The sequence below is a fragment of the Pseudonaja textilis genome, chromosome 5, assembly GCF_049901715.1.
Source record: "Pseudonaja textilis isolate UNSWEBS1 chromosome 5, rPseTex1.2, whole genome shotgun sequence".
NCBI lineage: Eukaryota > Metazoa > Chordata > Lepidosauria > Squamata > Elapidae > Pseudonaja > Pseudonaja textilis.
Window position 1 is genome coordinate 59,010,739 of NC_141994.1, and position 25,319 is coordinate 59,036,057.

At 34.9% G+C, this 25,319-nt stretch overlaps 1 protein-coding gene across 13 annotated transcripts in view; it reads left to right on the forward strand.

Moving 5' to 3' along the window:
- CAPRIN2 (caprin family member 2) overlaps nt 1-25,319 on the forward strand; it is a 31,032-nt gene that overhangs the window by 1,242 nt on the left and 4,471 nt on the right. For 4 of the 13 annotated variants that reach the window (XM_087935014.1, XM_087935004.1, XM_087935007.1 and 1 more), the window contains exons 2-19: nt 331-596; nt 1,502-1,564; nt 4,017-4,103; nt 4,919-5,157; nt 6,181-6,263; nt 6,598-6,753; nt 10,106-10,149; nt 13,311-14,030; nt 14,314-14,433; nt 15,295-15,426; nt 15,977-16,052; nt 16,608-16,660; nt 18,297-18,392; nt 20,232-20,384; nt 21,237-21,420; nt 23,717-23,902; nt 24,402-24,505; nt 25,116-25,179. In XM_087935014.1, the coding sequence (XP_087791140.1) occupies nt 345-596; nt 1,502-1,564; nt 4,017-4,103; nt 4,919-5,157; nt 6,181-6,263; nt 6,598-6,753; nt 10,106-10,149; nt 13,311-14,030; nt 14,314-14,433; nt 15,295-15,426; nt 15,977-16,052; nt 16,608-16,660; nt 18,297-18,392; nt 20,232-20,384; nt 21,237-21,420; nt 23,717-23,902; nt 24,402-24,505; nt 25,116-25,179 (2,812 nt within the window). In that variant the 5' untranslated portion in view covers nt 331-344. Of the gene's footprint in view, nt 1-253; nt 597-1,501; nt 1,565-4,016; nt 4,104-4,918; nt 5,158-6,180; nt 6,264-6,597; nt 6,754-10,105; nt 10,150-13,310; nt 14,031-14,313; nt 14,434-15,294; nt 15,427-15,976; nt 16,053-16,607; nt 16,661-18,296; nt 18,393-20,231; nt 20,385-21,236; nt 21,421-23,716; nt 23,903-24,401; nt 24,506-25,115; nt 25,180-25,319 lie in introns of those variants that run through there. The other 9 variants (XM_087935006.1, XM_087935016.1, XM_026703217.2 and 6 more) reach the window with 8 other exon arrangements.

Below are 25,319 nucleotides of genomic sequence, written 5' to 3' on the forward strand. Positions count from 1 at the left end.
AGAAATTGAAGCATGAAGAATGTTGGTTCTTCTAAAGGACTCTTGATTAAGGAGCTGTGAAGTTTGCAATTCCTTAACACTGAAATGCTGTAGTGAGTATCCTTTGAGAGTTTCTAAAGTGATGCCTGTATTCCACATTTAAAGGAGAACATAATTTGTTCCTTGAAAGTTCTGTGGTTCTGGAAACATCTTTTGCATTGCAGTGTATAAGGTATTTTCTGTTGAAGGCACACAGCAGATGGTTACTTGCATATTTATGCCATGCTGCTTGCTTTAAAGATGCTGTGAGGGAGGGAACAGCTAATCAGCCCCAGTTGTTTTTTTTTGCAGCCCTAGCCGTTCCAATGGTGCAACTTTCACAGTCCCCCCTCCGCCGCCCTTCACCTTCATGCCACTCTGAGGAAGGGGAAGAGAAGAGCATGAAGCCAGATAAGCAGCAGGTGACTCAAGGTCCTCGAGGGGATAACCAGCCTCCCATGAGCCCCCTGCAGGCAGCTTTGAATTCTGCAGCCACAGCTTCTCAGGCATACGAGACTTACATTGATAATGGACTTATCTGCTTGAAACACAAGATTAGGAATATCGAGAAAAAGAAGGTAGGGATATTTTTCTAAACTAATAAAGTGCAAGAAATAATATTGTAAGACCATAATTGCTTTCACTGTATAATCTGCCTTTGCTTATAGATTTGGAAAGCAAGGTGCTCAGGGGAAGTAATTTTATTTACTGCTTATAAAAAAATAATTTGCTCTATCCAGAATAAGTGTATGGGTAGTTACTTTTCTTTAGATATTTGCAGCTTTTAAAAGAAATGTTAAGATGGACTTTACATTTAATTTTAAGATAGCTTTGTGACTACAGAGGAATAGGTTTTAAGTAGATATGACATACATATTCATTTCTTTACTGTGTTTTTTATTATACAACAGTCCCTTGTAATAAAAAGTATAAGTTAAGTTACATTGAATTACTGTGTAATTTCTGTGCTGTCAGTGTAATGAAACCTGCCTGACTGGAAATAACTTCATGCTTCATTAATCCCTTTCTTTCTGTTGAAAGATTGCTTTACAATATAGCTGCAAGAGATTTAAATATGTTAAAAGGCTGTAGTTAGCTGTGAATATATATATTATCTCTAAATCACAATGGTGCTTTTGATATTCTAACATTTCTATTCATCAACAGTCCTAAAACACTGTTTCTGTGTTTAGAGAAATGCTAGGTCATATTAGCTCTGTTTGCAATCTCCTGTATAGAGCCTGGACTGCAGCAATGAATTGTAAAGGGTACTTTTTGATTTATTGTTTCACTGATCTCTAATGCAGTGCACTTAAATATCTGGTATATTTTCCAAAAATGTCAGATTGAAAGTTAACCTTACAATAGCATGATATAATATATGGTAGCAATGAATGTTGCAATTAATGGTGTTTGTGTGGTTCAAGCTTGGCCTGTGTCTGAAGAAAAAACTTGTTCATACTTGTTTGGCTTATGTTTGCAGCTCAAGTTAGAAGACTACAGGGATCGCCTGAAAAGGGGGGAGGTCCTCAATCAAGATCAGTTGGTAAGGTATCTGTTTTTATACCTCATTTTTATTGTTTTATCAACTTTTTTTACAGCTACTCTTGATCAAGTTAAATGGCATGTGGTAGGAATGCCACATGTGCATATATCTAGCTAGCTAGGCTAAATTCCTGCTATATACCGAGTGTATATAGAAAAACTTGGGGTTCTTTTTGTTAAGACTTAGCAGAAAATATAGGCTTTAATAAATAAAATGTGATAAAGTTTAACACTAATGGGAATAGAAGGCTTCTGGGAAATGAAACATGTTCCTTTCAGTGAAACTCTGCATCATTCAAGTTCCTCACCTATAACCTATAATTTACTTTGGCCTGTTGATTTACTTTAGCCAGTTGATAAAGGGATAAAGTAATGGTACTGGGTTCAAACCATGCTAATCAACAAATGAGACAATAACATTTTAACTTAGCATGTTTGTGCAAACCATAACTTATACCTCTTAGATATAAGAGCTGTGGACATTGTCAGTAGAATGGACCTGTCTCATCTGCTCTTTATAGCCTTCTCTTATTTCCTGCAGCATTGTCTGAGTACCTTACAATATAGCCAAAAAATGTTTCTGAGTATTTAAAGAGATTTCCAAATATAAGGTACTTGAACAAATTTGGTTAATCTGTATGTATTAGCAAAATCAATTGCCATGATCTTTCAAATAGTACTATAATTGCAGACTTTTATAACCTGGGAGCCTTCCATTGTATTTGGGATGACAGCTCCTGAAATTCCTTATAGAACAGCAAAAAGTAATCAAATGACACTTGGAAGATTCCATTGGAGACAGAATTAATGTTTTGGTAAGAGGAAATTCATGCTAAAGATTTTCTGAGTGGCGTTTGAAGTACTTCAAAAAATTTTAGAAGGAGTCATGGTAGATCATACTTGCTCATGTAATTTGTGCAAATAAAAAACACTGTGATATTTTAAAGTGTATTATCTTAAACATACTATCTAGTTGATACTTTATTAATTGCTTAGATGCTGGGGTGTCTATCTGCATGTGGTCCTAGACAGCTAGTAATGCAACCCCACAAGATATAAAAAAGGGAATGTTATTTATATTAATTGTATTATACATTTTATATGTCACCCAATGGCCAAGACAAGCCAAAACGTTAGACAACATGCTTTAAGTTTAATTTTTCTTTTACAAGGTTTCTGCTTAAATGTTTGGAACTTGATGCCATGCAGAATCTATTTTGAATTCATAATAGTGATATTGGCAGAAACAAAGTTAGGTATTCAATAATCTAAAGTTTTGTTTCATGTACTGTTGCAAAATAGAGAGTTGTGGCTGATTTAGAACTGAGGTATAAAGATGAATTAGAAAGTTTTGGTTAATACTTCTTGGGTTGGTTGTATATTGCTAAAATTACAAAAGCATATTTTAATAGCAATGATCCAATTTAGACATGCAATCCAATTTGCATTATTCCAGGTTCCTGTTGTGGAAATTCCTACTATTAAGTTAAATATTTAAATTTCTTTTAAATATTTGGGTTGGCATATTTAGCTGGTATGAAATAGCTTTCCAGCTACTATGAGGCAACATACAAATTGGTAAATAAAAACACAGAAAAGTTATCATGCAAAAACTAAAGAAACAAACTAGGATTGCTGGTGCAATAATCATGTATTGTTCAAAATAAAAAATGGAAGAAATCAATTATTGTAATACTCTTGATGTATTTAAGGGCTACCTTGGAGATATCTGCCATACTACAAATAGAAATAATTATTTTAAACTGAAATATAGTCCTTTGAAAAGATACTAGTTAATTTTTAATATTTAGAATTTTTTAATACTTTTTTGTTTTACTGAACAAAATTTTATTATAAAGTTATTTATAAATTTTTATGTGGTATATACTCTTAGTGCTGTGTTTACAACAATGTCTATGTTCATGTGAGTTTCTTTCAATAATCTTTTATTTAAATAGTCACAAATGTCATAATTCTTAAAATGTCGCTTAATCCTCCCTAAGACTTAATGGTTGTTGCTTGTTTAAGTTTATTTTTTATAAAAGTCAGCCAAAGTCCTCTTTCATGTTAAACATGTTATAACTGGGTGGGGGGCTGTTTCAACACTTTAACATGATGTGGAAACTTTATTGATAAAATATTCATGTTTTAAAATATTGATCTTGCCCAAATCAAAATATGAAGAGTATTTATTCTGATCAATATGAAAAATAGAATGCTTGTTTAAAATTAGCCAGAATGCTGTATAAGCAAATAAATCCTGATCAAATAAAATTGGCTGATTTTTTACTTGTGTTTCATTTTGAGTGTAAGCCAGGGGCAGAAAACATAGTAAAATCAAATTAGTGTTTTAATCCACCCAAATATACCATACATTTTATCTGAGGTACTTCAAGATCCATCTCAATAAACCTAGATGCATTTTTAAATGAATAAAAACTGACTAATTGCAGGAAGCTGTTGAAAAATATGAAGAAGTTATACATAACTTGGAGTTTGCTAAAGAACTTCAGAAGACATTTTCTGGACTAAGTCAAGAAGTGAGTACAGCATATAATTGTGTTATTAGGTAATTAAGTTGACTCAGAAAATGTGTGAAGAATTAGATTTTTTTCCCCACTGCTAAAATAATCACAGACTTGAATTATGCCTCTTCCATGGCAGAGAAGCTGCTTCTGACCAGTCATGATATGTATATGTAGGATGTTTTATTGTACAGGTAGTCCTTAACTTAAAACAGTTTGTTTAGTGACTGTTGAAAGTTACAACGGCTCTGGAAAACGTGACTTATGACCATATTTCACAGTTGCAACCTTTGCAGCATCCCCATGTTCATGTGATCAAAATTCAGATACTTGGCAACTGGTTCACATTTATGACCATTACTGTGTCTCAAGGTCATGTGATCCCCTTTTGCGACCTTCTGACAAGCAAAGTCAATGGGGAAACCAGATTCATTTAACAACTGTGTTACTAACTTGTCAACTAAAGTGATTCACAACTGGGACAAAAAGGTCATAAAATGGGGCAAAACTCACTTAACAAATGTCTCACTTAACCACAGAGATGTTGGGTTCAATTGTGGCTGTAAGTCAAGGATTACCTGTATCTACAAACATAAACTTAAAAGAAACGTACATAATATGGCCCATATTACTTTGATATAGGATATACTGACAATTAAATTGCTTGCATTTTAGGCATTAGTGTTTGTAAAAGCTTGAAATTTGGGAAATTCCTTAAAAATGTGGTTAAAATGATCATTGGCTGAAGGTATTTTCCTGAGCTTCAGTCTGTCCGTTGTTTAGACCCTTTTAATGAACCCACCACCAATCTCTTCTTCAAATTGATACAGCTACTAAAAGCACAGCGGAAAGCGCAACGAAGAGAAACCTTACTGAAACTTGAAGCAGAGAAGAAAAAGCTCCGCACAATACTGCAGGTCCAGTATGTGCTGCAGAATTTTACTCAAGAGCATGTGCAGAAAGACTTCAGAAGTGGCTTGAATGGTGCAATATACTTGCCTTCTAAAGAATTAGACTACCTCATTAAGTTTGCAAAATTGACATGTTCAGGAAGAAATGAAACTGTTAGGTAACTTTTCTTACTTTACCTTTAAATCAAATAAATTTTGCAATAGCATATTGAAAATTTGGTTTTAAACCATTGGTGGTTTGTCTTGTTGCTGGATTCAGTTTTGGCAACCCCTTCAGGATGTACTCCCTGATGTAGTTTGTTTCCTCGTCACAGAGAAATGAAATGTTTCTTTTGTGCATTTTTTGACTTACTTCTCCTGTTTGGTATAATTGCATCAAGCAAGAAAAGTTGTTATTTGCTCTTAGTTTGCCATGCTTGGCGTATAACTGGCATCACCTTGAGCAACAGGTAGATTTTAGTGGGCAGTGGGTTTTGATTAAATTAACTTTCAAATCTGTATGAGGACAACCTGCATAATTCTGGCATAATACATACCTTAAGACTACACAGGCTGCCCATATGTACTCGGTTGCCTTGACAAGGAAATGTCATACAGTATCAAATGAAAAAATTATTTTAGTAATATGTACTCTGTTATGACTAGATTGATTTATCAATATACTGTTTTGTTACTCTTAGATGTAATTTTAATCTCTTCAGTCTAGAACTATGTAATACAACATTTTTCAATCACATTCATATTCAAAAAAATCAGATTGATGTACCTAGTTTTACAGAAATACGAGCATGACTTTCCTATTAAAATTTTTTTTGAAGATATTCCTTAAAATGTAGCATTTCAGCCTCAGTTAAATTCTCTTGGACTGGAATATATAAATGGATGTTATCATGCTGCTATCAAATACAAAACCAGAATTTCAGGCAAAAATGTATTATTTCCAAATACATAAAAAAGTGTACCTTGTTTTAGTATCCATCTCCTACTTACAGGAAATTAGATTGGCATATTTAGCTGGTATGAAGTATATGGAACATTTTTCAGTTGCCTTAGTTTGAACTTTGCTAAGAAAAGGTCTGTTACCAGCTAACTTAGCAATAAATAGCAAGCCAACCTATTGATTAAAACTTGATTACAAACTATTTTTTTTGAAAACTTTGTTTCTTTCTTTTCATTTTAAGCGTTGAAGACCAAATGGAGCAGTCATCACTCTGTTTCTGGGACCTGCTAGAAGGCAGTGAAAAAATAGTGGTTGGGACAACCTGTGAGTAGAAAGAGGCTCTGTTGTTATTTTGTCAAGCTATAATATGGTTTATTTGCTTTTTGCTTAGCATTTGAAAATCCACCCATTGGAAACTAGGTCATTATGGCTTGGGCAGGAAAGCAGGATTTGAAATCCTGGGTTAGTATTGTCTATATAAGGTGTGACAGTTTCCAGTAATGGATGATACCGCTATTGAGGAAACCATGATTTAGATACCTGCAAAATACATGTCACTAACTTGAAATATTTATTTTTTAAGATGAGTGGTTTCTGCTAGCCAGAGTTTTAAAATACTTTAGGGATATCATTTAATATTGAGCACCTTTTCTTTTAGATAAGCATCTGAAGGATTTGTTATCTAAACTGATAGATTCTGGATATTTTGAAAACATTCCTACACCTTGCAACAAACCAGAAAAAGAGGAATTGAAAGAAGAAATGCTTGAAAAACCCAAACAGTTGTCAAAACCAGAGTCTGTCAATGAAATAGGTAATGTATACATTTAAATCTTAAATTACATGATTGACCTTGTCTGGACTTTCAGGTTAAAATGGGCTTGTATCAAGGCTGTAAAATAAGACTCGGGAAATTAAAAATGTCCCTGAAGACACCTAGAAATTCCCAAGACATGGTGTGAATGAAGTCATCATGAGTCCCATTTGACTCAAAGAAAATGCCACTGAAAAATCAATAACTTATTTCTAGCCTATAACCTTTTGTGAAACTGCACATCAGGGACAACATCTGCAGAAATATATTTTTCTTAAAAAACAGGTTGGAGTCCATCCTTTGCACATAATACATTTGCAATTCAAATTAAAGCTCTAACCATACTGTGTTCATTTAGTTTGAATTGTATTAAATTTCAGGGTGGAATTGGGTTTAATTGCTTTGAAGTTGGTAACATAGTTTCTAAGCTAATTGTTAAAGGTTTCTGAATTGACCATTTGCAGGCAGATAGGCTACATTCCCAGGTAAAAGTGCTAACTCATTTCTTGAAATAACTTACGACTCTCCAAACCAGGCCAGTGTGGTATGTAACTTTTTCGCCTAGATTGGTGCTTTGAAATTTGAAGATTTTTAAATCTCCAAAACCTCTTGTAAACAAATTAGAAATGTACATGATACATTTTAGACAAGTGGGATTACAGATACTGCTGAAGTTGTTAGATTAGGTTAATTTTCAAATGTTATTTTCCTTCCCATTATTTTTTGCAAATATTTTCTGGTTTATCAGTACTCTTTTTTTCTGTTTTTATTTTGTACAGTAAACTATTCAGTGTCATGTGGCCTTTAATTAATAATAACAATAATACATCCTGCAATATCTTTAATGCCATCAAACATTTTGCCTGCTTATTCGAAGGATACCAGATCCTTGGGAGGGACCCTGGGTGGATAATAATGCCAAATACAGTCTAAACATCTGATCTACTGAATACCTCATGCTCCCCACAATTGCTTCCCAACCTGCCACACCAGATCACTTACTGTGTGAAGATCTAGCAAGCTGTCTCCTCTCCAGCCTCTCAGCTGTGTACACCCCTCTGAAGCTCTGTTTTGGCATGCCCAGGCCTCATCTGGCACTTTGTAACTCAAAACGGAGCTTCCGAGGGGCGCCCCTGGCTCTCTCGAGCTGCTTTTTGGCATGCATAGGCCTCACACTTGGATATAAACATACTATAAAGGAAAAACCATATTTTGAAATTACAGAGCGAGGGTTGCAATAAAGTATGTTGATCGAAAATGTAAAACTTTTTTTAGAGAGTTCAAGATCTGTTTCCAATGTACCATATCAAATGTGCTCTCTCTAATAGTTGCTGGATTATGATTATTGAGTTAAAATATTTCATCAAATAAAAATCTAATACTATTGGAACCTTTGTAGTCTCAGCTTGAATTAGATACAGAAGAGTTGAGAAAACAATTTGGAATAAATCAAGTCTACCGGGAAGTCCATGACACTGATTTGGGGGATTTTTTTTCTGCAAAAATGGACATTTGTACATCCGCTATGCAATTCCATCACATAATGTACAACTAAGTACAAAATCTTTCTTCTTCAAAATTCTGTGAGGCCTTTAGAGCACGGGTGTCCAACCTTGGCAAGACCTGTGTCTGGCTGGGGAATTCTGGTAGTTGAGGTCTACATGTCTTAAAGTTGCCAAGGCTGGCGGCTCCTGCTTTTAACATGACACCTTCAGCCACCTTGAAGTGAAAATACCAATGTGTCCACTTTACAGAGAACCTTTATTCCTGTCTTTCAGGATTTGTTGAAATTGTGGATCATGTATTGCTTTACAGTAGTGCTGGTTTTATGATGGAATGTATTACCTGCATTTAATTCCACTTCTAAGTACATATTGCAGTACATAAGAATTTCATTTTTTTGTTGCAGATATTACAAAAGTATAAAGCTTTATTTTTTAAAGTTGCCAAATTTAGTTTCAGAGCTTTTATCATTAACAAACAGTGAAACAAAACAGCTATTATTAAACTGATTAAAACAAAAGATAATTTGGCATCTCTTAGTTTTTAATGTCATTTTATATAATTTATCATGTACAATTGAGTAAGTTCTTGCTACATTTTTATACAACAGTTTTATAGTATATGATTAATCATAAGTACTTGTTAAACACTGATACTTGTATTTTATTATTCTATTTATTTTTCTTTCTAATTGGATTTTAATATATTATATTTTACATTAATGTAAATTCTATTACATAATTATATTTTTTTTTCAATACCCATAATAAATGGAGATTTTTTTGAGTTAAAAAAACTTGGTTTCTCATATGTGTCCAAAATAGAAGATAACTAAGCAAACCATTACTAAATTGTTTAAATAAAAAACACTTCTTAAGATTACTGTCTCCACTTAACTTGGGTTAGCACATTTTTCAATATTGACAGGTTTTGACAGTAATTTAATTAAGTCACTGTTAATCTGAAAAAAATCTACTCTCCCCTATCGACGTAATAACATTTTCATTCAATAAAGATAAATTCAAACTTCATTTGAAATGTTTTTAAATTATTGTAAGATAGGGATATAAGCTTCACAGATGTGCGGTCTGTTATTATAGCATCTGTGCCAAATGCTTTAATTTTAGATTGAAAGAAAATGAAACCCAGTGTTGCATTATGGTTTTGGGTGTTGGGATTAGGCTTCAGAAAGCACCCTTTTAAATGTTTTAAGCCACAAAAGTGTCCAGAACAACATTAGGCCAGTCGCTGACCTGATTGATCTCACAAGTTATACATCAGGATGAAATTTAAGGAGGAAAAGATGTGCAAATTGCTTTCAATTCCTAAGAATAGAATATGGTCAGAATTTAATAATGATTGCATTGTTTGCCTGTGATTAGACATTCATGTATTTTAAGAATTTTTGAGGAACATAGTCATAAAGCATTGGTAGGAATCTGCACAAAAATGATAAGCCAAAGTACAAATCTGCAAAACTTGTTTTGTGATTAGAAATTTATTGTACCATGCATTTTGACCAAGATTGCCCAAACCCATGCATACAATAGTAACAATGTGTGTGATTTGTACTGAGATAAATAAAGTACTGCACATTGCTAACTTGGAATAGGAAACAGAATTGTGGTTGAAGCCACTCAGTCCAAAATCTGAGTCTGGGTTCATATCTTGCCGTAATCTAATGTATTGATTTTGTCTTAATACATTGTGTGAAGTGAGCCAAATATGTCATAAATTATGGTTAACAAATTATAATATATTGTGTTAATTAACTTGACTCTCTTAACACAATTGCAGCACTTGCTTCTGCAAGTACTTGAATTAAAGTTGCTTTTTTGTTTGTTTCCAGAATCTCAAAGGCAGCATGTTCAATCTGAAATACAACCTCAAGAAGTAAGTCTACCATATTATCTGATACATAACAAGTAATGTAGTGGGGTTATAAGTAGCTTTTAATATAACTTCCATTATAAGCTTTGCAAATAAAAAATCTCTTTAAAATCTTGAAGAATTTCAAGTTCCAACAAAATAAATTGATTTTCATTTGTAATTATTGACTTCAACTTGTGTTTGCTAAACTAACTTCCTTCCTTCCTCCCTCCCTTCATTGAGCGAGGTCAAAGATGGAAAATTTCTATTATTTGAAAAAGTATCAGGGAATCATTGGTATTTGGTAATTCTGAAGAATCCTAAGTTTTTCTGAGGCACATCACAAGTTTAAAATTAACAATGACATAAACTGGCACCAAAATAGTTTGTAAAATAATACTTAATAAATCCACACCAGCAAAAAAAAACCCCACAAATGAGCCACAAAGCAAGTTCAAATAAAAGTAGACCTGTGCAGAATGTAGATTGAAGGGGCTTGAACTAAAAATAGCTCTAAAATAAATCAAGTACCAAATAAGTTCTGACCTGCTCTAAATTGTACTTACTACATCTGGCAGGCTTGGATTCCTCCCAGGTCTTACAATGTGTTTACATTCTTCCTCATAGCTAACTGCTGCTTCTGGGAAGTTTCAAATTTTTTCAAGCAAACTTTTTCCTTGTTCTTTAACTGGGGATGGGAAGAGTCATGTCTACTTACTATATTAATTGGCCTTCTTGGGTTTACTTATTAAATACAAAGTATTAGGAAACCAGCCTAGTTTTGTGTGAATTCTGATTTAACAGAGAAACCTGCCTATCCCAGGTCATGTCTAACAATTGGCTTTACAAGGCTTTTGGGATATGCTGAAAAATCTGTTAATAAAGCACTATATTTATTCTAAATTTCTGATCAAATGTTATGTTTAACTTATCCTAATTAAAAAAAACTTGCATAAGTTATTTAAAAAGCTAAAGCATACAATTCAGCCTTAGTTTGTTCAAGTACAGGATTTGACATGTAATCAGTAAAAGAAAAAAAACCCTCAATAGTTGGATAAAGTAGTAAAAGGAATCCACCTCATTAGTTCTGAAATAACAATATTTCAGATCCATTAATATCCATTACATTTGCCATATGCAGTGACTAGAAATTGTCTATAAAAACTGACTATGCAAGTGCCTTATTTTTATTTATCTTCTCAGTTTATAGGCTATTAAGCTTTTATATCTTAGTGATAAGATTACATTAAGTTTGTAATTTTTGAGCTGACCAAAATGAAGGTTTGTAAATAAAGTGGTTAAGGCATCAGTCTAGAAAGCAGGAGACCATAACTCCATGTCCTACTTTAGCCATTAAAGCCAACTGGGTGACTTTGGGCCAGTCACATTCTCTTAGCCCAACCCATTTTCACACAGTTGGTGTTGTGGGAAAAACAGGAGGAGGAAGCTCTGGGTGTTGAATATGTTCACTGTTTTTGAGTTATTTGTAAAAATAATAAAGGCAGGATACAAATAAAGATTAAGAGAAGCATGTTTTATTTTTTTCATGTTTCCTTGAATATTTTAAAAACATTGATCAGTTCCTTTAACTTTATACAGAAGAGGGAATCTAAATGGTCAGAAGTAGGAATTGAAGGCTGAGTTTATTTATGAAGATACTTAAATTTGGCAATCTCTTCCAGCTGCAATAATAGTGGAGTGGGAAACTAGCCAATCTGACAGACAAGCTTTTTAACTTCTCATGAAGCAAAACATCATGATGGAATTAAAAGTCCCATTCACTAATAAACACAGTTCACAGGGAGGCACTGCTTCAGAGAGCTGGGAATATCTTGAAGTAATGTGTTATTCACCTCTCCTCCTTCCGGTCTCATCTGTCTGTCACCTTTGCCAGTGAAAAACACAAAGAGTTAATCCAGTTGCAAGATAATGACATTTGAAAAGTGGGGTCTATTTAAAGAAAGCAAAGAATATAAAAGCAAAACTCTCCAATACTATTTCTAAAATAGCATCTAAAATAGCCACATATCAGATGCATAAGGATAAAACTCAAGAATGAGATGAATATTTGACAGATGCTATACCAAAAGCATATATACTTATTAATGCCTCTCCACTTGTCCATATACACTACCTAATTCATTTCTTCAACTGCAAGTTGTTATAACAATTTACCATAGTAAGTAGTCCTAATAACCTTATATGGGATTGAGCCACTGCAAGATTATGGCAGTTTTAGATACAGATGGCTTGCAGGTAGATGGCTTACTTCAGAAGCAAATTGTTAACCTATAGATTTATTAGATTTGTATCTTCTGCTGAACCCAAAACAACTGGTTCTTGGGTGACTATATATTCTAGAATCAGAGAAGCTTAATTTTGGACTGGAAAAGATACTGTTTCCATAGTTACCAATGTTTTCAGACACCTCCCTTGATAGCTTCCTGCCACCTGCCTTTAAGATATTTTTTAATTAAAAAACTGAAAGGGAAGCCAGTTTGCTGCAAAGTGTTCGCTTTTAACATCTTTATAGGCATTTTTGGAAAACGTGTGTGACTGCAGTGTTTTGCTTTGCTTACTGTTCTCACTAAATGCAAAAGGAGAAGGCAATATATTGGAGAGGGGAGATAAATTTGGGTGATTGACAACAGCCTCTTTAGTTTATTTCTGATAAGTGAATATGTTTTGACTGGATATACAGTATCCACTTTGGGATTAATAAGTGTTCCTGCAATACCTGCCATTTTATACAAGTACCATGAATGTACAGTAAAACCTCTGGTCTCAACCATAATTCATTCCATACTTTTGGTCGCAACCCGATTTGGTCATGACCCAAACCTAATTTTGGAAATTTGGTGCTTACAAAAAAAAAATGGCGTGGAAGGAGAAATTGGTCGCAGGAAAAAAAATTGTGAATTTTTTGGTCTTGGTCAGAAGTGTTCATGACCAGAGATTCTACTGTACTCTAAAATTTGGAAATGTCCTCACTGGCCCTAAGACATGTCCTCCCACAAACTAGAGATTCTATCGTCTTTACTTGTTGCTTTAGCAATAAGGTATATTTTAATTGATATCTATTGGCCCCTCTGATGAGAACTACTGTCCACATTAATACAGCTTATGCTGAATTTTATGCTATTCCACTGAAGTGTTTCTTTTTTGTTTTGGTCTATACTACATAGTTTCTTAATAGGCGCTATTTGCCTGAAGCAGACCGTACTGTCAAGTCTGAAGGAACCAAACACTGGGAAATAGAACATGCTGTAAAAAGTGATCCCCCCAAGTCCTGGGAAATGCTGGTTGATGGTGAAGAACAGGAACAGAAAAGGCAAAATCCACAATCCATGAAATCTTTGGAATCTGTTAATCAAGAAGGGAAGAAGAAGATGGAACTTTCGCGGCCTTGGGAATCGCCTCTTCAAGAAGTTGATGATCATAAACAGAATGTTCCAAAGCCTTGGGTGGCCCCAGTTAGAGAAGAGCAGGCCTCTTCCAAATCCTGGGTGACAAAAGAGAAAGAAGAGCAGGAACCAAAGCAAGAAGGTCCCAAGCCTTGGATAACTAAAACCAAAGGAGGATTGGAACAAAACCAGGAAAAGCCAAAAATGTGGGTGTCTCAAACTAATATGGAAACTTTGAAAAAAACAGAACCTGTGAAGCCTTGGGATGCACGTGTCCGAGACGAGATGGAACAAAAGAAACAGCAAACTGAAAAGCCATGGGTCGGACGTATAGGAGAAGAGGCTGAGCAAAAATCTCAGCCTCCAAAAGTTTGGGAAAAATCTGAGAGATCACAGCAAGTGGTCCAGCAGCCATTACAGAATCCTCCTAAGATCTGGGGAGTTGGGAATCTTGCACCAAAGGATCAGACTGAGAAGAAGCTTGACGGGGAACTAAAAGAAGTGAGTTGGTATAAACAACAGCATTTAAATTAATGTGCTTTGCTTGAAAAGTAATTGCTTCACCTATTATCTATTTCTATTTCTATCAACATACTATTGGTAATTCAGTGGTTTTTCTATGTAGATTCTAGGCTGAAGAGAAGAAACCTTGACACCCTATTGAGGCTCACAAAACAGTACAAGCACTTGACATACATCAGTTTTTAGCAGAAGGAAATCTTGGCTTTCAATGCTTGTTGCTGAATTGAGATCTAATAAATAGATTTTTTTTTGGCTTCTATAGGCTGGAAAGACAGGTGGAATAAATGAACACAGCAGCATTGATGCATCAAAGAAAAAAGAGAGCTTTCAGTCAATTGGAGAATCATGTAAATTACCCAGGAATATCCAAAATGTCATGCAGGTGTGCTAGTCAAATTACTACAATATTTTGAAGTATTTAAAATATTTGTATGAGTTGATACTATATTTCTGCATAAAAAACAGTATTCTGCTTTAGCCTTTTTAAGAAAGTAATCAGTGTCATAGAAGGAGAGCCACCTCTACTGTGATACTCCCCCCGTTGGAGCCCCACACTAAACTGGCAGAGCCAGGCCTTTAGGCTCTTCTGGAAGGTCAGGAGGGTCAAGGCCTTTAAATGATTACATATTCCAAGTTCAAATTGTTGACTAGATAAAAATCCATTGTATAAAAATGGATTAACTTTCTACCTTTGAAACAGCTTTATATTAGTTATGCATATTATTCCCAGTCCTTGAGAATTTTGAGATAAGAGCTCAAGTAGATAGACACTGAAAAACTTAAAAAGCTCATTTTAAAACAGTAAAAAGTGGTTAGCTTCATATAGTATGCTGAACCTTAATCTGGTTTGTTTTGCTTGGACTTAGTGTTTTGTGCAAACTCAGTAATATCCCGTATTAGGACTTGATTTGTAGAGTCAGAGCAGCAAAATGGCTCTGCTTTTCTGCTCTCATTGCATCTATGGTAGCTGCTCAATGGCCCTCTTTTGAGCGGCCAGCTTCCTCCTAGGTAAGGAAGGGCCTAAGGACTGAGTCACTGTGAGGGCTGTTTTAGGCCTCTAACATAAAACGGCTCAGATTTGCTTGTTCGTATTTTTAGGAAGGAGATATAGATTAGATTGCACTATAAGGGAAATGTAATGGCAAAGAGTTTAGAAAGCCTGATTTAAGGAACCTGAAAAGAGCCGAGTGCTCTGTGCAGTTATATGCCCTTCTCCACTGCTTACCTTTTTCTGTCATATTAGGTAGCTAAGCCTGTGCACCAAACAGCTGCAGAGTTTTGCTCTACTTCTAGCCTGCCAAAGGATCCAGTACTCCGAAGGGAAAAACTGCAAGATTTGATGATTCAAATTCAGGGGACTTACAACTTCATGCAGGTAAGGTTTATTGGTTAATATAAGGGAATTGATGATGAACAGGAAAGGTAATAATATAAAGGAAGAATGACATACTTTTTTATATATATAAAGTATCAAAAATTTTGAGGCCATATCTCTGAATACATCAAATATAAGGTAGATTCTGAAATTTTCCATCTCTCTCTCATATTGGCCCAGTGATATCAGTGATCTTGAAAAGATGAATTATTTTTGCATTGTGAGTTTTCAGCAGGATTTTATCTGGCCTATTTTAAAATCAAGACCAGAGAGAAATATTTCTCAATATGTTCAAATTTTACTTATAAATTAGGATCCTAAAATTATAATGTTAATAGTCAGCTTTATGGCCATGAAAACAGGATATTCAGTAAAACATTAATTAGACTGAAATATGTAATATTTACCCATTTATTTGATTGTTAAACAAATGCTACACTTTTAGATTATGTTATCTTGCTTTTGGGGTCTTTTAGTTGTATATATAAATGTGTATGTGTTTATATTTATACATATATACATTCAAAAGAGTAACATTTTTGTTTTCAAGGAATCACTTCTGGATTTTGATAAACCTTCACAAAGTGCTGGCTGTTCATCACAAGCCTCTTCCGTTGATTCTTCTGGTAATTCTATTCAATACTTTTAAATAAATAAAAATACATACAAGGAAATAAAAGAATAAAATAAAATAAGAAAATTAGCATTCATATTCTAATTTTAACTAGTTGATTATGCTTATGGCAAATTAAGATGACTTATTTGAATGTCTGACATTTTTTGAATAAAAAGAGTTTGTATGAAAACTTAATTTTGAATCTTTGTCCAAAATTTCTATTTCAACATTAATTAAAATAAAGAATGTATCAAAGCTGTATTTAAACTATGTCAACATATTGAAGAGATAATCTGATGTGTAAAAAAATACTGCAGTATTTTTATTTATTTAATGAAACATTTTGAGTTATCTTTAATTTTGATTTCAAATTGAAGATTTTAAAAATGTCTTGTCTAGTCTCGACTAGCTACTCAGATACATATCAATAATGCTAAATATAAATATAGCTGTCAGCCTTTTTAAATCTAGAAATGGTAACACTGTGTTACCTAATACAGGACTATCCAACTGATAGTTTTCTTAATTTATTGGAAACAGTTATAACCAGCTTCTTATTTTTTAGCTTCTAACGAACAACTTTCAAGCCAAAATGACTTCCCTGAACAAGTAATGCAGGTAAAATTGAGAGTTGTCATTTATGAAGAAAGATGTCAACTTTTAGATATAATATAATTTATTTGATCTAAAATTTATTTCTATTTCTCCATTGTGTGCCAGGGCTAAATTTACTCTTCTGTGTCAGGAAAAAGTAGCAGTCTCTTGAAGGACAATAAGGGGGGAAAATTGGCTTATTTGGATCCTCACTATAGGTAGTCCTCAATTTATAGCAGTTTGTTTAATTGACCATTTGGAGTTACAACAGAACTGAAAAAAGTGACTTATGACCATTTTTCACACTTACGGCCATTATAACATCCCCATGGCCATTTGATCAAAATTCAGGCACTTGTCAACTGACTCATTTATGACGGTTTCAATGTCCCGTGACACCGGTCACGTGATCATTGTTGCAACCTTCTGACAAGCAAAGCCAATGGGGAAGCCAGATTCACTTAACAACCGTATTACTAACTTAACAATTGAAGTGATTCACTTATAAACTATGGCAACAAAGTTCATAAAATGAGGCAAAAATCACTTAGCAACTGCCTCGCTTAGCAACAGAAATTTTGGGCTCAATTATTTCGTATGTTGAGAACTACCTATATAATCTGTACTATCAGGGACAGTATGCCTGACTCCCAGTTGTTGGGAGAACTTCAGTGGGAAGATTACATTCCATCATGTTCTACTTGTGGGATTCAGTCTAATGGCGATCAGAACACTAAACTGGACTAAATGTGTCCTGGCTAAACAACTGCCTCACTGAGCAAAAGAAATTTTGGAGTCATAAATTCAGGATTACCTGTATTTTCTGAGGTTAGTATTAGGATTTGTCCTCCTGTGAAAAATATCTAATCTTCTAAACTAGTCTGATTCCAAAAGAGACATGAATAAATGGAATTTTGATTCCCCCCCAAAAAACCACCTGTGTGTATATGTGTATGTGTATAAAATTCCTTCAAGATATTTACTACATCTGTTCCTGTTTAATCCTACTTATAATATGGCACACCAGGGAGATACTAAATTAAGCCTCCAAAATTCAAACCAGAATCATTGAGAAGTTGGGCAATTAGACATTTTTTAATTCGTTCCTTGTTTAATGTAATTATCAGTGATGGAATGTTTTCTATGATTGGGCAGACCAAAACTTCTTTCCAAAGAAGCTGCCTTCAGTTATCTGCCATTTTATATCTAATTGAGGATAACATTAAGAAAGGAAGAAAGAGGATGGCTTGCATAACAATGTTCAACAGGCAGCCAAGTTTATCTTTGTCTAGCCTTCTCACTGTGATAAAATATAAATCTTCACCGAAACCCAGTATCTTCAGTTGTCATTACATTATTATTATGGTTCATTGCATGGTCAGCCAGATGTTCAAACTGGAATTGGCATTTTTAACGAGCTATCAAGTCCTTCCCAAGGACCTGGGCTGGACAAATGTTGATTGTTTTTATTATTATTAAAAAATTTATATAGCCATCAACACATCGGTGATTCTAGGCAACTTACACCATTAATTTTTGAAAAGTTCATAAAATACTGTCTAAGTGAACATTTAACGATAAAGCAAATTTGATAATGTATTTCAAATTACACTTTTAAAGATCTCCTTTAATGGTGTTGTGTCAACTTTTATCATCGTAGAGTGCTTCTTCTCCCGTGACTTTGAATGGATCAAACACTTCCTTAGTTTCTGATAACACCTTGTCTGGATCAGAAACTGAACTTCATTCACCACAAGTAAGACAGCTTTACTAATTCCTCTCTGTTTTTGATTCTCTTGATCCTAATATATGTATTTCCCACCTTTAATCAGGGATTGTTTTTGCAGAGCTCCATCAACCTGTAATAGCTTTTGAGAAAGAAGTATGTGGCCTTATGCCAATAATGGCTGGGTGATGCGGGGTTGGGGGCAGGTTAATATCCAGTAGTTCAGTAGTATCAATATACCTTTGCCAGGAAAACAAGAAACAGTCAAGTATGGAAATACCTTGTACCTCTTTTCCAGAACCCCATTTACCTTCTCTTTCTACTGTGCAATATACTTTGAGAAGTACGGTGTCCCCAATACAATATTAGTTATTCTTTCTTTAAATATTGACCTCATTTTGTAGGAAGGATAATTTTTTGCTGCATTTATTTTTTGGTATGAGGTCCGCAAATTTCTTGTTTCCTGAATGTAACCTGATTAGAGTTAAAGGAGGGAGCTGTAAAGGAAGTAAATGAAAATCCATTTTGTGGTTCTTTTTGTCCTTAAAGGAGAAACCCTCAGAGTGTCTATCATCATCATCAATAATAATAATAATAATAATAATAATAATAATAATAATAATAATAAACCCAATTCACTAAAACAAAATTGAATTCTGCCTTTTGCCCATTCTTTGCCTTTTTCAATTATAAAATGTTCTTACTAGAGGTAGAACTAGATAGGATTATTAGTGTATTATTCAATAAATGGTTTTATTAAGAAGCTTAGCTATTTATTAATTTGATCTTATTTCTGAGGAGTCCTTGGTGGTCTCCGAGTTCAGTGCCACTGATGATCTTACCTAGAAATGGGTAATGAAATAGCTTCAAGAAAACAACCAAGCTGAGAGACCACCAAGGACTCCTCCTTTCAACCCTGAGCTACAAATATTCCCCTTTATTTATTAATAGAGGCAAAATGCTAGTGATTATTATAGCAGAGTACAGTGCAAGAACAGAATCTTTTGGGATTTCTTTCAACTTACCTCAGAGGAACCACAATTCTATCTTGGTTATATCTTGAAATGAGCCTTCTCTAGATATTACCTCCATCAATCTTTTAAGAAAGACTCATATTTAGTTTGGCCACTGAGCGCAACTTAACACCTTTCTCCAGACTTTGGTTCCAAATTGTCAAGGACTTCAGAATTTCAACTTCCCATACAGGTAGTCCTCAATCTATGGCCACTATTGGGACCAAAATTTCCATTACTAGGGAAGGTGGTTGTTAAGTGAGTTGCACCCAATTTTACTACCTCTTTTGCAGCAGTCAAGTGAATCACACCGTCTTTAAGTGAATTTGGTTTTCCTCCATTGACTGCTTGTCAGATGCTGGCTGGGAAGGTTGCAGGTGATCACATGACCCCAAGGTGCTGCAACCATCATAACATGCTAGTTGCCAAGTGGCCAAATTTTGATCATGTGGCTGGGAGAATGCTGTGGTTGTAAATGCGGAGGACTAGTTGTAAGTCAGTTTTTTTCAGTTCTGTGGAAACTTCACTGAACAAATAGATGTAAGTTGAGGACCACTTGTGATCTTTGTGTAACATAACTCAAGAAGTTACTGAGCAGTTTATGTCATTAAAAGACCATAGTCATTCTGCTTAAAAAACAATATATTTAAGAATAAGAATTGAGTAAAAAAATATATTCTTTTTTGCTCTTTTTACTTTTACATATCTTTGTTTCAGAGAATCCTTCCAAATATTTATAATAATGTAGGTTATTAAAGATAAATATAAGTGTTGGCTTGCAGAAACTGCTGATGTTTGACCATTTAGAGTTTAACAACTTTAGTTGTTTGTTGCCACTGTGCTTCTTCTCTTCAAGGTTCCTACTCCACTTTCAAGTGAATCACAGAGTCCACTGACACCCTCAAGAACTACCGTGTCCCCAGTACATCAAGGGAACGTTTTTCAATCTCCTCCATCAAGTAGCAGTTCTGTTAATGTAAAAGCACCTCCTTTTCAGGCTATGCAGACTGTAAGTACAATATAGTTAGATGTTAGACAACATGACAAAATATTGGCCTTTTTTTTTTTTTGGCAGCTCTTTTACAAAGAACAGATGGTCTTTATATAAGATAAGACAACAAAACCACATTTTGTTGAATAGACATTTCAGATAATCTTCGCTTAACAACCATTCAAAGTTATGATGGCCACCTTTCAAAAGGTACTTTTGACCTGGTTCCAGAGTTCTGATGACTGTGTGTGCATGCATGCATGCATGCACACACACACACACACACACACACACACACACACTGCAGTCATGTGATCATGTTTTGGTTATTTAGCAACTGGCTTGCATTTATTGCTATTTGCAGCATCTTGCAATCATATGTCTGATTTTTGGCATTTTTTTGCGGTTTCAATTATCACTTCCAATTTCTGGCCAAAACCGCCAATTGATTCATTTAATGACTGCCAGAAAAAATGTAAAATCACAGTTGTGTGGTAACCTGCTTAATGACTGCCACAATGTACAACCATCATTCTGGGCTCAATTACTATCATAACTGGGCTCAATTATGGTTAGAAACTACCTATAATCTATTTTTCACAATGTTTCATTTTAGAAATTAGAACAGTAGTAAGTTAGAAATCCCAGCGTATATCTGTAGATGAAATTAAACATTGAAAATAAAAAGTGTGCAAGCTAAACATGAGACTTCCTGGAAGTTATAGAATATCTTTTTCATTTCTCCATGGCAAATTGTTAACATTTCAGTTTCCCCTTTGAATTATATCTGTCTGCTTTGGAGCACTAAAAGCTGCTGCTTGGGTTTATTTGAGGCCAACATAGTTAATAACCTTGTGTCTTTTTTTGTAGGTGTTCAAAGTGAATGCACCTTTGCCACCTCGTAGGGAACAGGATGCAAAAGAGAATTCTCTGCACCCCACAGGATACAATCAGAATTTTTCAACAGCAAGCACACAGACGCCACCCCCATGTAAATTGCCATCCACTCAAAATGCAGAACAAACTACTTTTTCACAAGACACACTTTCAAATGGTAAGAATTTCAGTGTAAATCAGTAATTGAACTGATAATGCAAGATATGGCCATGAGTCTAAACTCATTTTGAACATTCCATAATATTTAACACACATTACTTTAAAAATGACAGAAAAACTTAAGTGTTCATATTTGGTTTTTTAGTCCTATTAGAAAACCTTTCATTCATGGAGTCGTCTTTTGAGAAGGTAGTGCAATCTGATGTGACCAGAATGAATGTTGAATTTTAAGTGGACCATACTTTTTTACCCTTATTCTGGAAAGTCCCATGATTATATAAGAAGTGGGGGATGAGGGAGAGAGAGAGAATGTGTGTGTGTGTTGTGTGTGTGTATATATACAATATATGGGATCTTTGTTGTTGGTTTTCTCGGTAGATTGATATTAGGCACGTTCGATGAAGTCTCATTCATCATCTTCAGGCTTCTGTCTCCGGCTCTGTGCACCCATTACTCTGAGAAGCACAGAGCCGGAGACAGAAGCCTGAAGATGATGAATGAGATATGCTAGATATCAATCTCGAGAGAGATCCACATATAAATCTCCGAGAACCTCAGAAAACACATACATATATATATATAGATATATAGATATATAGAGATATCTCAAAAAGGAAAATAATCGTAAAGGCAAGTGCATTTTAACAATAAGTCAAGAGGGTAAACATAACGGCCACTGAAAATTGGAAACATTTCTATTACAAAACTTTAATTGTTTTCATTTGATTTGACTTCTTGAAGGAGGTTTATTTCTCAGCTGAATCATCCAACCTGGCCAAACTCTTCTGTCCTCCCTTATGTCCTCCAATCTCCACCTACATCTAAAAAGCTAGAAAATGTTCAGCTTCCTCCTCCTCCTCCTTCCCTGTAATCTCACGTATACTTCCCGTGGGAGTATAATTGGAGACATGTTGGAGCTTTTACTGCATAACAGTTTTCAATAACCTACCATGGCATCTTCTTTTTATCATTTCTACATTTCACACCCACACTCCATGCGCTGATTTTATTTGTGGTAGACCATGCGTTCCAATGAAAGATTTTGATTTTGTCTACTATGATTATATGGGCAAGGAGAGAGAGTAATAACTTGGTTGCAAAGCTATAAAAGTGTCCATTTTCTCCATTCCATTCCAGTCAAGATCAAGGGAAATACTAATACCACTCAATAAATCCTTAGTAAGACCACACCTAGAGTACTGCATCCAGTTTTGGTCACCACCTTATAAAAAAGATGTTGACACTCTAGATAAAGGACAGAGAAGAGCAACTAGGATGATGAGGGGACTGGAAGCTAACATATACGAAGAACGGTTGCAGGAACTGGGCTTGGCTAGTCTAGTGAAGAGAAGGACCAGGGGAGACATGATAGCGGTCTTCCAATATTTGAGGGGCTGCCACAGGGAGGAAGGAGTCAAGCTATTTTCTAAAACGCCTGCAGGCCAGACAAGTAATAATGGATGGAAACTGAACAAGGAGAGATTTAACCTGGAAACAAGGAGAAACTTTCTGACAGTGAGAACAACCAATGGAACAGCTTGCCCTTGGAAGTTGTGGGAGCACCATCACTTGAGACTTTCAAGAAGAGATTAGACTGCCATTTGTCAGAAATGGTGTAGGGTCTCCCGGTTGTGTGGGGAGTTGGACTAGATGACCTACAAGGTCCCTTCCAACTCTGATTATCTGTATCTATCAGTTCAAAACTTATAGTAGAATGTTCTCTTTTGAGAGGTACATGTTCTGGACAGCTTTTGCATGATTCCAAATTATTTTTAGGTGCAGGTGATGTCTTCGTGGGAGCTAGGCAAAGGAAATGCCCACTTATGAGGTGTTGCTTTTGAGTACCTTGGTACTCTTCTCTACTGTGGGAAAACGGAATGCTGAATTAGTTCCTTTGTCATTAGTAACAAATAGAGAGTGAATCATACCCATTTTGATGAGATGAATGGCAGAAAAACTTAAATTGCCAAGCTTGCTTTCTTAATGTCTTATTTTAATACATTGGTTTCTTTTTGTAGCAAGAAGTGTTGGGTACATATCATTGTCTGTCTTAATACTGCTATGCCTCCAGACTGGCTAGTTTATGTTAAGTCCCAACTATTCAATCAAGTTTTAAATTCAACAAATTCATTTATGTTTAAACAGTTATTAACAGTAGGTGATATTCCTGTGTGTTACAAGCAGAGTGCAAATAACACTGAATAATAAAGGTTGAGGGGAAAGGTCAGGGATCACATCCTTTTCCTTTGCAGTAGCTTACAGGAGTATGTAAGATGTGTACTTCTCATCTTAAGCAGGTACTTGCCAGGCTGAGGTAGCTGTTCCTGTCAGCAATGGTACCCTCACTTTTTATGCAGCACAGACAGCCACTTTTCCTAGACCATCGCAGCCTTTTATTGGAAGCCGTGGATCTATCAGAGGTTCTCTCAGGGGTGTAAGATCGATGACTAATTCTTATCGCTCTCCTGGTGGATATAAAGGTAGGTTCCAGTTCTATGAAATGCTGGTGTATCTTTTGATGTAGACCTATTTCTAGTCCCGTTCAGAAATGAATCCTGAAAGAATGATCATTAACTGTAGTTGAGATTCCATGGACTTACACTGTAGAATGTGCAATACAATTCTTATTGGACCAAGAACACAATACTACTACGAATAGCATGTCAAGGGCACATTGCGGAAAGGGGCATGATATACATACTTGAATTAGATTATATATAAATATTGTTTCAGCCTGTCACTTCCTCTTAGGCAAGAAATTGGGTCTGTTCTTTTGAATGACACAAGATGTAGAGTATTACAGTTCTCTAATACAGGGGTCTGCAACTTTCTGGCTGAGGAATTCTGGGAGTTGAAATCCACAAGTCTTAAAAGTTGCCAAGGTTGGAGACCCCAGCTCTAATACACCAGTGGAGAAAGGCACATTTTTAGTATTTTAATGGAAATAAGTGTTTTACACCAAACAATGTTTTATTTCAGCAGGTTTTGAAGCTTACAGAGGATCGCCTTCAATCCCTAATGGAACCTATAGCCAATTACAGCTTCCTGGCAGAGATTACTCTACAGTGCAGTATTCTCAGAGGGTAATGATTTGACGAGATTTGTTGCAGACCAAAAATGCTTTACTATAATTTGGCATCCTATATTCTGTGCAAAAGTCAAAATCAAGCATTAACTTGACATAAGGGATGATGCTTCATAAAACAGCATGCTATGACTAATAATTTAGTATGGCTAATATTAAGTGCTACCTAGAGCAAATAAATGGAGTATAAATAAATAATGGTTAATATATCATAGTTCACACCTGGTTTGTATATTATTTCCTATTGATGAATTTTAATTTGAGCTTTATATTTCTGAAATTCGTTCACATTGCCTATTTGACATCATACAGTTTTTCTTATAAATAATACATTTGAAAAGAACCTCATCAATTAAGTATGCTGGAAAATCAGAAAAAGAATTGGCTGTAGTTGTAAAATTTACAGGCATATGATATATCTTAATTAAACTAGTGCTAGTTAACAATATTGGACTGCAGATACTTGCCTGGTAGCAACAAACAATGCAGGAGATAGCACAGTTCCCTCCCATTCTACTATCCCACCAATCATGACATGGAAAATTCAAATGACGGTAAGAATGAAGTTGTTGCCCTTTACTAAATTTAGGCAAATGTTTATTTTCTAGGAAATGAATTACCAACCAAACTATAAGAGAGGAGGTATTAATAGTGGTCGAACTAATTCAAGAGGTAAGTTTACTTTTAACATGATTTAAAATGTAAGACTCTTAAGTCACATTGCAGTGCTCAGGTTGCATTCCACTATGATGAATCATCCCAGCGCACTATGGATTACGTGTATTGTTGTCTGAACAATCTAGTACAGACTC